Source organism: Blennius ocellaris (genome assembly GCF_963422515.1).
Source record: "Blennius ocellaris genome assembly, chromosome: 14".
NCBI lineage: Eukaryota > Metazoa > Chordata > Actinopteri > Blenniiformes > Blenniidae > Blennius > Blennius ocellaris.
This window is the reverse complement of record NC_137663.1, coordinates 17,236,339-17,252,156: the sequence shown is the minus strand read 5'-3', so window position 1 is coordinate 17,252,156 and position 15,818 is coordinate 17,236,339. Positions and strand designations below refer to the sequence as shown.

General features: G+C 41.5%; 1 protein-coding gene across 12 annotated transcripts in view; it reads left to right on the top strand.

The window, feature by feature from the left end:
- Positions 1-2,538: 2,538 nt before the first annotated feature.
- LOC308139389 (EH domain-binding protein 1-like protein 1) overlaps positions 2,539-15,818 on the top strand; it is a 28,199-nt gene continuing 14,919 nt past the window's right edge. For 7 of the 12 annotated variants that reach the window (XM_080508822.1, XM_080508820.1, XM_080508824.1 and 4 more), the window contains exons 1-12: positions 2,539-3,100; positions 7,810-7,867; positions 7,962-8,057; positions 8,152-8,205; positions 8,351-8,529; positions 9,795-9,913; positions 10,037-10,126; positions 11,732-12,358; positions 13,375-13,443; positions 13,535-13,663; positions 13,800-14,018; positions 14,762-14,936. In XM_080508822.1, coding sequence (XP_080364948.1) covers positions 2,997-3,100; positions 7,810-7,867; positions 7,962-8,057; positions 8,152-8,205; positions 8,351-8,529; positions 9,795-9,913; positions 10,037-10,126; positions 11,732-12,358; positions 13,375-13,443; positions 13,535-13,663; positions 13,800-14,018; positions 14,762-14,936 — 1,919 coding nt within the window. In that variant the 5' untranslated portion in view covers positions 2,539-2,996. The remainder of the gene's footprint in view (positions 3,101-7,809; positions 7,868-7,961; positions 8,058-8,151; positions 8,206-8,350; positions 8,530-9,794; positions 9,914-10,036; positions 10,127-11,731; positions 12,359-13,374; positions 13,444-13,534; positions 13,664-13,799; positions 14,019-14,761; positions 14,937-15,818) is intronic. The other 5 variants (XM_080508826.1, XM_080508825.1, XM_080508827.1 and 2 more) reach the window with 5 other exon arrangements.

Genomic DNA, 15,818 nt, shown 5'->3' with positions numbered 1-15,818 from the left:
GTTTGAGCGAGTTTGTAAGATGATACTAATTTGAATCTTTCAACTTGGCAGAGATGAATGAAATTGCACCGAGAGACATGGCAAAAAGAATACCACCTTCAGAAACAAAAGAATTTGCATGATTATGGTACTTCCTTGTATTCATAATATGCTCACTGAAAATATCATGGGTTCAATTCTGAGGTTTGGACACTGAACCTCTGAGGCTCCAGCTGTTTATGGTCCGGTCTTCAGGTTGCTGGTTCAATCCCTGATCATACTCCAGAGCACGTGTCTTTTTAACCGGTCGTCATTCACTCCTTGGATTTCTCTTGAAGTCCTCCGAAGCGAATGAAGCTGCTGAAATGCTTGTGATCCACTCCAAAGTTAAGAGTGACGTCGAGATTGCTCATCCTGCATCGCATGCAATTTGCTCACAACATTCTTGTGAGCAGAAAGAAGTAGTAAATCAATCCCAAACTGTTCTTGATCTCTCAAGAGACGATTGATTTCTCAACAGAGAATCTGGAATCAAAATAAAATAGAACCCATTGCTTCTCTGCTTTCAAACGACTGCAAATCAAGTTGAAACGTATTTTTTGTGCCTGAATGGTTCCCTGCTTTGAATAGAAAGTGAAATTATAACACTCTTGTCTATTTTACATCTCCTGACACAGAAAAGAGGTCAACGGGGCGAGACGGAATCAAGGCGGACAAGTAAGATCGGAGGATTTTTCTCTTCATTACATGCTACAACGTGCTACAACGTGCTCCTCACCTGGTAACGGAAATCAGCCACAAGGCCTCTTGTCAATTCTTGTGACACGACAATTTGATTTTGGGGTTTGAACGAGCGTGAGTCATTAAAAAGAAAACGCAACTGCTGTACGTGAATATCAAGAGGAACAATCCCCCAGGCACAACGAGTCCTGCTCAAATAACTGTCACTGGTGATGAATGGTGTTGAATTTTCGTTTGGTGACTGTCTTTAGATCCTTTGATGATCGGATTCTTTCCAACACCTGAAAATGATCACGTTTAGCTTTTCACCAAACACTTTTAGATAGTTAGTGGTTTGGAAACGTGGAGGATCAATAGCAGTGTATAATAGGAGATTGACATGTCGGTAGATCTTCACACAAGCTGTAACCTCGTTCAGTTTCATCCCTGCATTTGAACCAAAGGCAATCGGAGGTCGGCGTTGCCGGTTGCAGCTGCCAGGGAACAAACTGTGTCCGGGCGAGAGAGAGCCGAGAAGTCATGATGGCGCAGAGGAATGGGAGGGGAAGCCATTTGTTGGGAAGAGAGTCTCACGCTGTCCTCTATTTATAATCAACATATCTTGGGGATATTGTTAGAAATGTCTCCTTGTTGGTCTGAATGGCAACCAGCAATATTTAATCTGGATTCTCCTCTCATCCATCACAACGTGGCTTCGGACTTGCAGCAAACTGGGGGTTTTATCTGCCTATTTATTTACCCCCCCCCCCTTCATTGTAAGCTTGTTGTTTACACTCTTGACTGATGCTATAAATAATGCAAGCTGACCATGGTGAGTGATTAAAAAAAAATAAGCAGATGGTGAAACTTGATGGGGGGGTCATAGTCGACAACAGCAGGGAAAGACAGTGAAGTGTTGGTTGGGGGAGCAGCAATGAATGCCATGTTGTTTGTTTATATGCAAGTACACTGACACTGGGGGATGAAACGCTGCCTGTATGGTCAATCAATGAATGGCTGAGGGAGAAGTTTAGGTGTGTGCACGTGCTTTTTCAAGGAAGTGAACAGGAGTATTGAAAAATGATTGAATACTGGTGCCGCAGTGTAACATTAGAGCAACTCTCCTGAGTCATGAGAGAGTGGTTGCCCCTGCTGCTGCCCCACACTCCTCCGCCCCAGCTGCCTCTGTCCATCCATCCATCCCTGTTCCCTCACCTAAAAATACACTCCTGCTCTCACCCAGGAAAATCCCAGAGCCTTGGCCCAGCTCACTCACACTCACACACGTTTGAGTCTCTCCCTGGCTGTCTCAAGTGGAAACTATTCCTCTGGAGTTAAACGGATGAAGCACACTTTTTTTTTTTTCCTGAGCAGAACTGTGTATGACTTATATGGACCAGACTCAGGAAGTGACTCAAGTTGTGTTGCATTTATTTCTTTTGCTCTCCACATACAGGGATGTCTTGCAGAATATCTGCATATGTAAAGCTGATGGAGGTGAAATGGTTACTGCTAGATAAGATAGTTCCAGTGACATAACCAGATCAAAGTCTGCAGGCATGACTGGGGACTGTTTCCTCGGTGCAGTTCACACACACACACACACACACACACACACACACACACACACACACACACACACACACACACACACACACACACACACACACACACACACACACACACACACACACACACACACACACACACACACACACACACACACAGCCTATTGGCAGGCAGATAATAAAGGGCTTTGCATACTGCTGCATCACCATTTGGGCTCTTATTTGCATATCCTGTCTCGCTCTATGACTGCCTCTCTCTGTGTCACAGGGAGCGAAGGGAGGGTGAATTGAGACGAAGCAGACGTATATTACAACAAACCCAGGCTTGAGTAAACCGGGTTTCCCACATGTGGGTTAATGCAGCCGGAGGAGAAGACAAGAGTGGGAGTTGTCAATGAGAAACTTTCGCCGCCGATCAGGCCTTGACAACCCGTGAATTTCTTGTTGTATTAACTGCGATTCTTTTTTTTTTTTTTTCCTTTTTACCCCATTTTGATTTTTTCCCCCCCATACATGCGGGTGATTCAACGCATTATCACCAATGAGCGCAGGTCGCAGCTTGTTTGAGCTTCATCATCCTCATCATCTTCATCTTCAGCAGAGGAGGAGGAAGACGAAAACCGTTTAAAGTCGGATTGTTATCGAGCGGCGAGGGATTTCTAATTTCCTGACCCCCCCTCTCGTTTGTTGGGGGTTTTAATAATAATAATAAAAAAATAAGCAGACACCATGACCTCGGTGTGGAAGCGGCTGCAGCGAGTTGGTAAAAAGGCTTCAAAGTTTCAGTTCGTCGCTTCTTACCAGGAAATAGTTTTGGAGTGTACAAAGAAATGGTGAGTAACATCTCGCTCTGGTGTGTTTATTTCGTTTTTCTTAAAATGTTGCCACTGTTTTTCTAATATGTGGAGTACAAATCGCCTCCTGGTGCCCTGTTTGTTGTCAACTATAACAGCACTCATTTGTGGCCACGGTCATTCTCATGTTGTGGGCTTTTCCGCTACACGGAGGAAGATGAGGGAGTCGCTCACGACATGGGGGCGCTGGTTCGAGTCCCGTGTGGGACACACACTGTTTTAATTATCTTTCCGTTTTCAGCGCTATGTACACCAATGTTTACCATTGACGTATAATAGAAACTGCTAGAAATAATTAATTACATATAGGTGAGGAAATATAAACATTCTGTCTTCATAGTGTGGATGTCGCTGGTTCGAGTCCAGGTTGAGTCCAGACGTTTGTTTGTTTTTTTTAGATTTCATGCTTACTCTCCTTTGACTGTCCTTCTGTGTTGGCTCTGTGTTGGATGGTGATCTGTACAGGGTGTACCCTGCCTTCGCCCATATTAGTCATCTGGGATCATATCCGGTGAGCCTAAGTTGAAAAAAGCAGAATATAAGATGGATGGATAGCATTGAGTCATTCATATAATGAGACAATACGATTGTGGCAGCTTTAATAATTTGTGAATTATAAACCATCTTCACCCAAATTCAGGGGTCAGGGGCTGACCCAGCTGACTATGAATGAAGGGAGGATACACCATGAGGAGGCCACCAGTCTGTCAAGAGACACAATAAGAGTGAAAAACCTGATTGCATGCTTACCAAAGGACAACTTAAAGCAAACTGGTTAACTTAATACGCATGTTTTGAACATGGAAACGCGACACAGAAAGGCCCCACCTGACCATCCACCAAACACTCTGAACAGGTCACCAGTCAATCACGCTGCAAACACAGATACACAGACGGTCATATATTCAACCATGCTTTAGGATTTTGGAAAGAAATCCGTAGAGTGAGTGTGCACAGGGAGAACATGAAGACACAGAAAGACCCTGCAGCCTATAAAGCTTGAACCAAGGATATTGTTGCTGTGAGGCCAGAATAGTAACCACTGCTTTATGTGCAGGAAAGTCATGTGTTTGTCATTAACGCTTTGTTTTAAAGCAACAACAACAAATGCTGAAGATACCATGTATTCTCCCTTAAAGGGTTAATGCTATCTTAGGTTTTTGTCTTTATTTGAAATGTTTGTTTTTTTCACGTTTTATTTAAAAAAACATATTTATTGCTATTTACTTGTCTGGCTCTATTGATACTTTAAATTAGTTTGATTACATTTTGCATTTTGATTACAACTGCTGCTCATAAAGCAATACCATTAATATTCATAGACCAAATGCAAAATCAGGCAATAACATTGAGTGACAATAAGAAATCTGATAATTTCCGAACAAAATAATAAAAAAGAAAATGCTCATGTCCTTGTGTCTTATGACATAATTCTGTAAACTACAATCACTCTGTGATTTAGAGGTTTGTGGGCAATTTCCCATTACATTACATTTTAAATGTTATTCAGACTTTCACTTGTACAAATCTGCCTATTTATTAGCAAAACCATGCTTTCTTTTAAATTGCCTTCTACCTTTTATATTAACTATAAACAGATTATTTTTCTAGTTGAATCAAGTACTTTTGATAAAAGCTGTAACAACCTTTAAGAATCTTCAGCAAAGTCTAAGTCTGTCACTTTTGCTGTTTTTTATGGTGCATTTATGGTCACTATGTTTTTGCATTGAAATAATGGTTTTATGCATCCTTCACATCATGCACAATCTCCTCCACTGTTGCTTCACAGCAAAGTTTCCCCACTATCTTCAAGCTTTTTGTGCACAGGTCACTTTGGCCAATGGTAGAGCTTCTTATCTGCTGGCCTCCCGTCACAGGGATTGGATCATTGTGTAAGCGACACGATAAGAAACTGAAATCTTGACAGTAAAGCTTCAGAACTTCGCTCCACAGCTGAACAGCTTGTTGAAAGCAAGGCATGTTTTAGTAAGAGACAAAACTCCCATTTAAAAGTATGATGAAATCGAGATTTACCAAGTTTCAACCAGATTGGTGTTGAGACAAAGAGGGAAAAACAAAGTGTTGATGGAGGAGAGAGAACCGAGGGAGAAAGCAGAGATGATTAATCCAAAGCTCCAGTCACTTCAGGACAGTTTTGCTGTTGTCGATCCAATGTGATTGAATTAAAAGTGTGTGAGGGGCCAAAGCTCACTGACAGCGGCTGGGGATGAACTCTGAGGCTTCTTGAAAATGAATAACAAGTTACATGTCGGCGTATCTGTTAATTAACAGTGTACACGTGTCTGCATTACAGGAGTCAGTTGAGCATTGTGTTTGTGCACCTTTGTCTAGCGAAGGCTGAGCAGTTTAAAGATAAAGCTTGAGAGATGTGGGCATGTGCAGAGGAGAGATATGATGCTCGGGATGGAGCAGCCAAACTGAAAGAGAAGAGGAAGACGTCAGAGAAGTTTTATGGACGTAATGAAGGATTACATGGAGACGGTTGTTGTTAACAGTTCAGGAGGAAATGAGCAGGGTGACATTTAATGGCAACGTGGCTACAATTACATAAACGCAAGATGTATTCTCATTTTAAAATGAGCGATTGGGTTGGTCTGTATATATGCAAATAATCAACAATTCCTGCAGGTCAGACAAGGCTTTTGTTGAAACTGGGTGGCCAAAGATAAGGACTTACTGTAAGCAACAGAGAGAATATGATGAAGCCAAGTTGACAGACACATAATTAAAGACTCGGCGACGAGACTATTTATATGTGGCACCAGCGATGCTTCATGTGACAAAACCATGAGACGAGCTAATGAGTAAGAGGTTTGCAGGAAAGCAGCTGCACGGAAGTTGATAAATGTCAGCTGCTTAACTATCGCACCCATCACTAACGTCTTGTTGCTGCTCCTAAACATAGAGGAGATTCAAGTTTATCACTCATCCTGTCAACTGTGTGGACAAAAATAAAAAAACAAAACAATTACCAGCTGAGCGTTGAGGTACGGTAATGACATGTTGCCAAACAGTGTTGCGCCACTATTGTTTTCTTTCAGTAAAACAAGTCCCAACCCTCATTCACTTCCCCTCGTCACTCATTAGACAGTGTTTGTGTTTTAGGTGTGCAGTTTGTTGCTGTACTCTTCTCTTTCTGTTCACCGGGGCATTCGGTCCGCCAGGCTATTTCTGATGCCCACTTCCGACCCCCAGACACACATACCACCTCAACACATGTGCACACAAAGCCCTACTCAGCTATACTTGAACACTGACCCACTGAAACCTGAGACTTTATGTGGCATCTATACACGGCCGCGGTTAATATACCGATCGTCATGTGAAGTGAAATACCAGCTGAGTCCGAAGAGCATTGTGAATTATTACTTTTATGCACAGGTATAGTGTGTGTGTGTGTGTGTGTGTGTGTGTGTGTGTGTGTGTGTGTGTGTGTGTGTGTGTGTGTGTGTGTGTGTGTGTGTGTGTGTGTGTGTGTGTGTGTGTGTGTGTGTGTGTGTACTGTCTTTAATAGGCTTCCTCCTTTCTATAAAGAAGCACACCTTACATTCAGACAGCCTCTGACCACGTGATTCTGTGACTTCCCGTTTCACTTCCCGCGCCTCGGAGGACTAACAAAGTACAATAGGACCACATAAACAAACCTATTATATGACCAGCATGTGCCTCACGTACAGAGAAACAGCCGCCTGAACACACACACTGTCTAATAGCAATGTTGATGCATTCAAATCGACAAACCAAACTTATGAATATTTGCCAGTAAGCATGTTCTTGAGCACAAAATCACACAAACATGGTTGCCTGGGTTTTTCACTCAGAGGCAGAACGTTTTTGTGGTGACAGTCATGAGATTTTTTTTTGTGACATAAATTTCACTTTGTTTGCCAACAGTGTTGAAAAGATTTAAAAAGACAATATTTTGATTTTCAAAAAAGAGGACTGTCCGTGAGATACTTAAATGATGCTCAAAGTTTACGAACAAATGCTTTATATTTTTAATGTTTTCATATTGATACACATTCCTTTATATATAACATAAAAATCTTTCTCTACAAAAGATACAAAGGCGTCTCATAGGTTAGTCAATATCTTTATTATGTGCAAATGAATCTCTTTCTTACATTCTATAACTTTAGAATTTCTGGAATGAAGTCATTTCTGTTTCGCAAATTAAAATATAACAAAAAAGTAACATCTTTCTTTAAAAAAAAAGTCTTCCTGGATACATTGGAAAATATGAAATAATATTGTGAATTATTCCTCTCTATTAAAAAATATCTGTTACTGGATCAGCGCACTGCCCTGATATCTGCTCCATTTATTTAATAGTTCTTTAAACTTCACCTGCAACTAAGATTGAACCTACTAAACACCAGTTAATTCAAATTCATGCTTATTTGCCACTTCAAAAACAAGAAAACCTGACATTGTCATGTGTTTATAAACCACATTTGATCCTCAAATACACTGAAATGCCAAAAATGGCAAAAAAAAAGAAAAAAAGAAGTATAGTCACAATAAATAAGTTCAAAGACTCAAGTTGAAAGTTTTCTCGTGTTCCTTTTCCGCAGCCTTTTCGACATCTTCCCCTTTCTGCACCTGTGCAGAGTGCGTAATAACTGTGCGGCGTCTTTCTCTTATGATGTGTTTGGGGTTTTCTGTAGGCAACCAGACAAGCTGAGGGTGGTGTGGACCAGGAGGAACAGACGCATGTGTTCCAAGGTGAAAACATTTAAACGCACGCACATGCACACACACACACACACACACACACAAGTTGTCCTATCTTGTCATTATTGTACATTTTGTTGCACAGCTCCACAGTTGGCAGCCTGGAATCAAGAACCCGTACCGAGGCACGGTGGTGTGGCCCGTCCCAGAAAACATTGACATCTCTGTTACTCTCTTCAAGGTAGCAGTCCGTCTATCAATCATCCATCTGCCGATTGGCTGAAGTAGAATTGTATTTTGAGTTGGCGTATAAAGATATATTTTTGATTTTACAGGAGGCTAATGCAGATGAGTTTGAAGACAAAGAGTGGACCTTCGTCATCGAGGGTGTGAGTGTCGCTGTTATTCCTATGAGCATCACGAGTAGTGAATTAATCCAAGGTGTAGATACATCGTAGGGACCGTGTTCAGTCGGTAATAATCGCATCAAAATGAAAAGTGTCATAAGCGTGGATGGTTTCTTTCCTTGCACAGGAGAACAAGGGTCACCGTAAAGTGCTGGCGTCAGCTGACATCAACTTGAAGCGCTTCGCCAGTCCCACGCCCACCCAGACCGACCTGACCCTGCAGCTGAAGCCGCTGTCAGTCAAAGTGGTCGAAGCCTCGCTCAAGCTGTCGCTGTCTTGTGTGTTTGTCCGCGAGGGAAAAGCCACGTGAGCCATTTTTTAACTCTTTTTAATCGGTGTTGGAAGAAGTGAAAGGCAACAATGGAGATGGTTGTTGTCGCCGTAAAGGATTCATAAAATTGATCTTAGATGAATGAAACAAGTATTTTCTTTCTGCACTCTTAGCTATTGTTATTAACAGGTCCTTTCAGCTCTTTTTTTAAGAAGTGTATTGAAACATATGTGGCCACAGTGTGTCAAGTCTAACACAAATATGCTGCACACTTTTTGAATACATTTTGATTCACAGCGTGAAGTTTTAATGCTTTCAAGAGAGGAACAGTGTATGTTTGATTGGTTGATCTTTTAACAGGCTCAGTGACCGTCCATGTGACTGAACAGGATATAATATATGTGAAGGGAAAAGCATAATAGCATTCATTATTAATTATCATAAAAAGGTCATGTAAATTAAATGCATAGTGAGGACACAAAACAAAATCTGCTTCTTTGCAAGTATACTGATGGAAGTAACATGCAGTCATTATAGGCAGGGGAGGCAGAGCCTCACCGGTTATCACAGAAACAATAAAATGTATAATAAAGAAATAAGTTAGATAGTTCATCCAATGATTTGAACCATAAAATCCTTTTCTATTTAACCTAAACTATTTTTGATTGCTTTTTAAATGAAAAATCGCTCATCGCAGGCAGCGATGAGGCCGTGCCACTAACCATACGTCTCCAAGCAAATGCTTCAAAGTTGATATATGCCCCCTGACTTTCCAGAGTTCAGGTTATGTGTATAATGTGTTTATTGAAAGTGATGTGCAAGGTGAGGCAGGCAGGTACAGCAGTAGAAGAAGAAAAAGCGAGGGAAATCTGTGTATAATCTCCATTTATTCACACAGTACAGGATTTTTATCTTCAAGATCAAACTATTTTCTAAACTGGACTTTCAATCAGAGCAGCAGCTAATAATTTCAAGGAACATTTGTTCCAGAAGGACATTTCATAAACTTCATTTATCGGTAAAGGTAACACCACAATGACATCGTTTGAAAGTAATGTGCGTCATGTGGCCTACAATTTGGGGATGCTGAGATACATTCAGTTCTTGCTTGGATTCAGAGCAGCTGATCACTTCCTTGCAAATAGTTTTCAACCTCACCACATGTCACTGACTGGTTGTGACCCAAATTATTATTATTATTATTATTATTATTATTATTATTATTATTATTATTATTATTATTATTTTCTTATTCAAAAGATTACTTGGTGGTGATTGTAAGATATTCTTTGTTTGGCAGTGATGAAGACATGCAGAGTCTTGCCAGTCTGATGAGCGTCAAACCAACTGATATCGGCAACTTGGACGACTTCAACGAGAGCGATGAGGATGAGGACAAGAAGTCTGTGACGGCTTCAGGTAGTCAAACCATCTCCGGTTTATAACCTCTCCTCATGTCAGCTCTGACAGTATTCCCTATTTTCCATTCCCTCTCTTATTCTTTTCTCCATTCTTTTTCCTCTTTTATGGCTGCCGTTGCAGTTGTTCCACACACTCTAACTCGCCCAAATCGCCCCGCTCCCCCTCCACCTGACAAGCAAAACTCTACTGGAGCCTCACTTCCAGGCACAGGTAGCTCCCCCCCCCCCTCCCCGTCTTTTCCCTTCTCCTGCTCTTTATTGCTCTCATGAAGTGTGAAGAAAAAAAAACAAATTTCAGGGTCTGCCTCTCTCTCCACTGGTGTGTCATTGGGCGGCTCAGTTTATGCTGCAGTATTTCACACGCTTGTGTAATTTCTTCAGCTTTCCATGATTTGACATTTGTTTGCATGCCACATACTTCTCACGTAGACCTGAAAATGCTATTGAGGATCATGTGATGATAAACGAAAGCCACCAGTGTACGGACGTTTGTTAAGAAGCATGAAAAGCCGCAGCTGCAAATGGCACAAAGAGGACTTTATGCTCAGCGAGGCATAAAGTCTCAAAAGCATCTCAAAAGCATTTATAAGGATGAAACTATATGTAACTGCAGCACAAATGGCCATGACTGTGACACCAGCCTGTTTGTCCTAGATTTTCTTTAAAGAAAAAGAAATATAATTAGATGTTCATGACCTCTGTCACCAGCTGCGTATAGTACTATACTAAAACATTTGAAATGTCAAAATGAATCAATAAGTTGGCGATTGAAGCAAACAATGTGCACACTGTTTGGCTCATAGTGTTGGTGGCAAATCAGCAAATTAGTACACAAACTAGGCGAAGTAATCAGTTTTGATGTTGGATGAACACAGTTCAAGTCAGAATACAAAAACATTAAGCTGAATTAAGATACCAGCATCCAGAAGCATTTCAGTACACAAGTATTAATTGTCAGATATATGTAAAGTGCCAACTCCTCAGGGAGAGTTTTTGATGTTAGTAAAGCTGCAAAGGCTGTTTGACAAGTGGTGAAGTGTGCAGAATAAAGCGAATTGCTGTCAGATGAAAGTTTAGGAAGGAAAAAGTGGGTAAAATGATGCAAACTTTGTTAAAACACAAAGTTTATTATTGTAATGAAGGTCGTGATGATTCAAGACCTGCATGTTTGATTTGGGGATGTTGAGCTCCGAGATCGCAGATTGAGGTGTTTGCCAATTTCAACCGTCTTCCTATTGAGTAAAATGATCTGCAGGGTGTGACATGTGAATATTAGATTCAGCTTCGACTCCATCGCAGTTCATTGGTTGCAAAGTTTGTTTGTGTTGTTCATCAAACAAAAGCGTCATGTGATTACCAAAGGATGATCATGGCCGAAGCTGGCATGACATCCTTTGAGTTATGTAAACATGGCAGGAAAAAGTAAGGACATGTGGAAATTTGGTGGATTATTTCTTTGTTGTGGAGAAAGAAGCAGGATTGGGTACATATCACATGTAAACTCCACTTAATCAGCTCTGCTGCTCATCCCACAAATGTATGTTACTCCTAAATGTGGCATATTTTAACAGTACAAAACTGGGTTTCCGACAGACCAAGATTATTACCAAGAAGTGAGGCTACACAAATATTTAATCTTCCACCTTTGCGTTTCCTTGCTTTTTGTGATATGTTGATGTTCAGTTCATTTCATTTTCCATCTGAAAATCATGACATTTTCTTTCTCTCTTTTTCATTTCTGCAAACGTCTTTTTTACTGATCCTCCATCCATCCATCCCTCCATCCCACCCTGCACTATTCAATTTATTAATCCAGCCGGTGGGCGTGATGGGGGTTCCGCCAGTCCTGCTCTCCTCGCTCGCCCTCCTCTACCCATTGCCCCCCGCCCCTCGCCCCGTCGCTCCCGACATCTCTTCTCCGCCGCCCCCATCCAATCAGAGCCCCAACCTTCCCCCGGCCCCTCCCCTCAGCCCTCACCCAGGTCCAAGCATAAGAAACTCGCCACCCCTCCTCCCACTGGCTCCCAACCTGATGCTCCGATCCCTCAGGTGAAAGCTGCTTCCCCCTCAGACCAGGGCGTCTCCTCTGTCCTCCCGCTCTCTGATTTGTCCCCCACGCCTCCTAAAAGCTCAGAATCAGTGTCAATCATAGCGTCTTCTTCAGCGGAGCCTTCAGCACCCTCTACACTCTCCTCTAAGTCTCCCAATGCATCCGCAACAAGCATCACTTCCTCCACCCCCAAACTTCCCTTTTCCTCTTCTGATGCTACTTTGACATCAACCGCCATCTCCGCTACCTCCCAGTCCCTTCCCCCGGAATCCTCCTCTCCCCCACAAAAACCTGCTCCGTCCTCTGAGCCTCCATCTGTTTTTGCCCCTCTGACCTCGGCCGTCTATCAGCCTCCGTCTCTGCCCAGAATCTTCCAGTCAGGCTCCACTAAAGGTATCTCCAAAGTCAGCCGGCTGGCTGGCGTGTTGCATGCTTTCCACTAACCGATTCCTCGTGTTCGATGCGCTGGTCTGACCTTGTTCTTCACACATTTCAGCTGCATGCAAGTGACATCGTGAAAACTCATAGACAGAATGTACTTTACTTCTCACACCAAGTAAAATGTGTGTAATGTACGTGTAATCACGTTATGACAGTATCGGTACATCAAAACAAATATCTGGATGATCAGTCCTACAGTACTGCTTGGAAAGATTAAAAACAAAGAAACTATCAACATTTTTGTATTTTAATTCTTTTAGAAATTTCATTTCTCTGTTTTTATTTGTTTTATTTTACTCTCATTTTCATCACTGCTATTTAAAATAATTCGATTTAATCCAGGTCTCATAAAATAATCCTTAAGGAAATAATGATTTTAAGAATCAAAGCATAACATTTTAGTTCTTTATTTAATATAATTTACAAGACTTGAAACATTTAATGAATAACCGTTGTTGTCAAAATATGTCTTAACAGACTTTTATAATAACTTATATCGCATAAAACTAAAAATGGGAGCCATGAAAACAATTAGCTCCTTTATATGTTGCAAATTTTCACCCAATTAACTGTTGTATGTTCGGCACAGTCTCAGAAAACGTTTTAACTTTGCTGCTTGTGCATAATTTATTGACTGGATGTTGACAATGCACAACACAACTGATTTTTACCTGAAAATAGCATCATATATTGTCCAGTTGCAACCAGTAGTGTTACAGGATGCAGTAACAAGACTTTTTTTTTTTTTTTTAGAAACATTACAATTCTCTAAATTGGGAAATATGTGTAATTTCTGTCAGTTCTGTACCATCCAACATATTTCAATCTTGGTAGATACATTTAGTTGTTCTTTCAAAATGACATTTTTTTTGTTTTAATAAGGTGCATGCTGTAAAATGAGCTATTCACTCTTCTCTGACTCTGTAACGCTTTCTCTTTTCACCTCTCTATTCCTCCACTCCTTTCAGCTCCTTCTTCACACCAGCGGCGCCTCACAGAGGTTCAACCTGCAGATGACCCTGCTGCCTCCATCTCTGGTTTGTCCCTGCTCTGACTGTCCTGTGACGCCTCGTTTTTCTTTCCATTTTCAAAAGCCCTCTGTGTGTGTCACCTCCCCTCCTCTGTCAGGTCGTTCCCACATTTTCAAACCTCAGGTTGTCAAGTCAGTCCCTCGTCCCACCTCTCCCTCTCCGTTCTCTGCTGCTGCTCCTCTTGTGTCAACGCCGCCTCCTCCCAAATCTCTCTGTCCATCGTCAGGTAGCCTCTTTGTCTCAGTCCCTCCACAGTCCCCGCACCACCTCCACATTGCTCTTCCTGTATTTCAGTATTGTCTTTATCTTTATCGAAGCTATTCTCCTCATCTTTCCTGTTCCTCCTTTCCCTTATTCGTCAGGCGCTGGCCCAGCGTGGTTGACGTCTGCCTCTGCTCCAGCAGGGGGAGACATCTCCCCAGTCCCTCTTTTGAGCAGTCCTGATTTGGATGCTCTCTGTGATCCAGAGGGCCCTGCCTCCATCCCCTGCTCCTCCCGCCCCCACTCCTTCTCTCTCTCCTCCACTGTCACTGTCACTCACCCCTCTGGTCCTCCTCTTCGCATCCGCTCCACTCACTCAGGTACACCAGCAGAGGACGACACGATCACTGTATCTGTACTTCTTGATAACTGTGCTTTCCCCCCAGTTCAACCAAATGTTTAGTTGTTTGTTTTTTTTGTGTGTCTGATTTTTGTCTTATTACCACCCGTTTGGAAATGATCCATTGTCAACACAATCTCGAGAGTAGAGCTCCATCTGATGGACCAATTATGTTGATATGCAGAGCATTAATGCACAGTTTATGGAAATGTGTAAAATATTTTATTTAATTTCGCAATGTGTATATTGTGGATGTTGATATCACAATGATGACAAATTTGTGATATATCATGCAGCTCTAACACACACAATGATTTATTACTATCTGGATAACTGTCTACTATTTAAAGAGTTTATTATTTAAGAAGAAATTTAATTTCTAAAGATAAAGAGGTTTTAATTGAGGGGTGGAGCAAATATTGATGTTTAATGAAACATACTTAAAATATTGAAGTGAAAGTGATGACGCGAAAACATGTGCAATGATAAACAAAAGTCTAAGATGTAAAACAACGAGTGGGGTTTTTATGAAAGCTTTAGGAAATCAATATGGAAAGACTTGAAAAAAAAAGCTGGAGTTGAACTCTCATTTTATATTTGAAATAGTGGAAGTTGAGCCTTGAACCTAAAACTGTGGCTCGGCAGAAAATGCATAAAAGATCAACTTTCTTTCCTTATGTCAATATGTAATCAATGGTTTGACACCAATATAATTTGTTTCAGGTTCCACGTACCCCATCATTGAAGAAACACTTGAAACAGCCAAAGAGACAACTCAAAGCACTCCAAGTGAAGGAAAACACTCCCCTCTGAATGACCAGGCAGCAGCAAACAGCAGAAAGTCCAACCAGTCAGTCGGAGCAGCTGCAGAAAACAAAGCTGGAGCAGGAAGGATCAGGTGAGGTCACTAGATGAAGTCACAGTGACACAGTTCCACTGCATGTTTTTGGCTCTGTTGCGATGCATTTGGCATCATCTGCATCAAATCTGTGAGAAGACCACACATTTAGAGAGTTATCTTGAGGATTTGTGTCAGCTGCAGCAGAGTTGGCTTTTTGGGGGGATTTTTTTGTAGGGGGGGTTGCAAATAGAATTTTTAAACTCCAGTATTAGCCAAATCAAAAGCCACAATCTTGGATCCCATCTTCAGAGTTCTCGGGGAGGGCTGTACGCTAACTGCTGCAAAGTGATTCAAAGGAATATTTGAACACTTTTGGAAATAACTTTCAGCTTTCTTGCAGACATAGATGGGTGCTGAAAAGCTCAAACATATTTGTGCTGATATGATAAATATGAAACTTCTGCCAGAAGCATTGCTGCACCACAGCGTGTCCATTCGATAAGATGTCCTGGCTTTGTGGTAAATCTAGACTACCACACATACCTTAAACAAACAAATACACAATCTTTATGAGAACCTTGCAGATGCAGATCAATTGATTTCCTCACCATTTCCAGACGATTTCTAGTCTTTGTGCTCGACAAATGCAGTAATTTGCTTGGCAAAGTTGTTTTTTTTTCATGTTTAGTGGATGAGTGGTCGCGAGGATTTTCTCCAGCTGATAGTCTTTCAAATATAATATGAGTCGTTTGAGCCTCATCTTGCCCTATCCATGTCTTGAAGCACCCCTGACGAGATATCCCATCTTGCTCGCAATTGTGTGTGTTCACCTTGCATGGCAGCTGGAATCAATTGTTTGGAAGTGTGAGGGTGAATGTGAGCGATTGTGTAAAGTGTGCTGAGATTGCAGAAATGGTGAAAATGTGCCATATAAATACA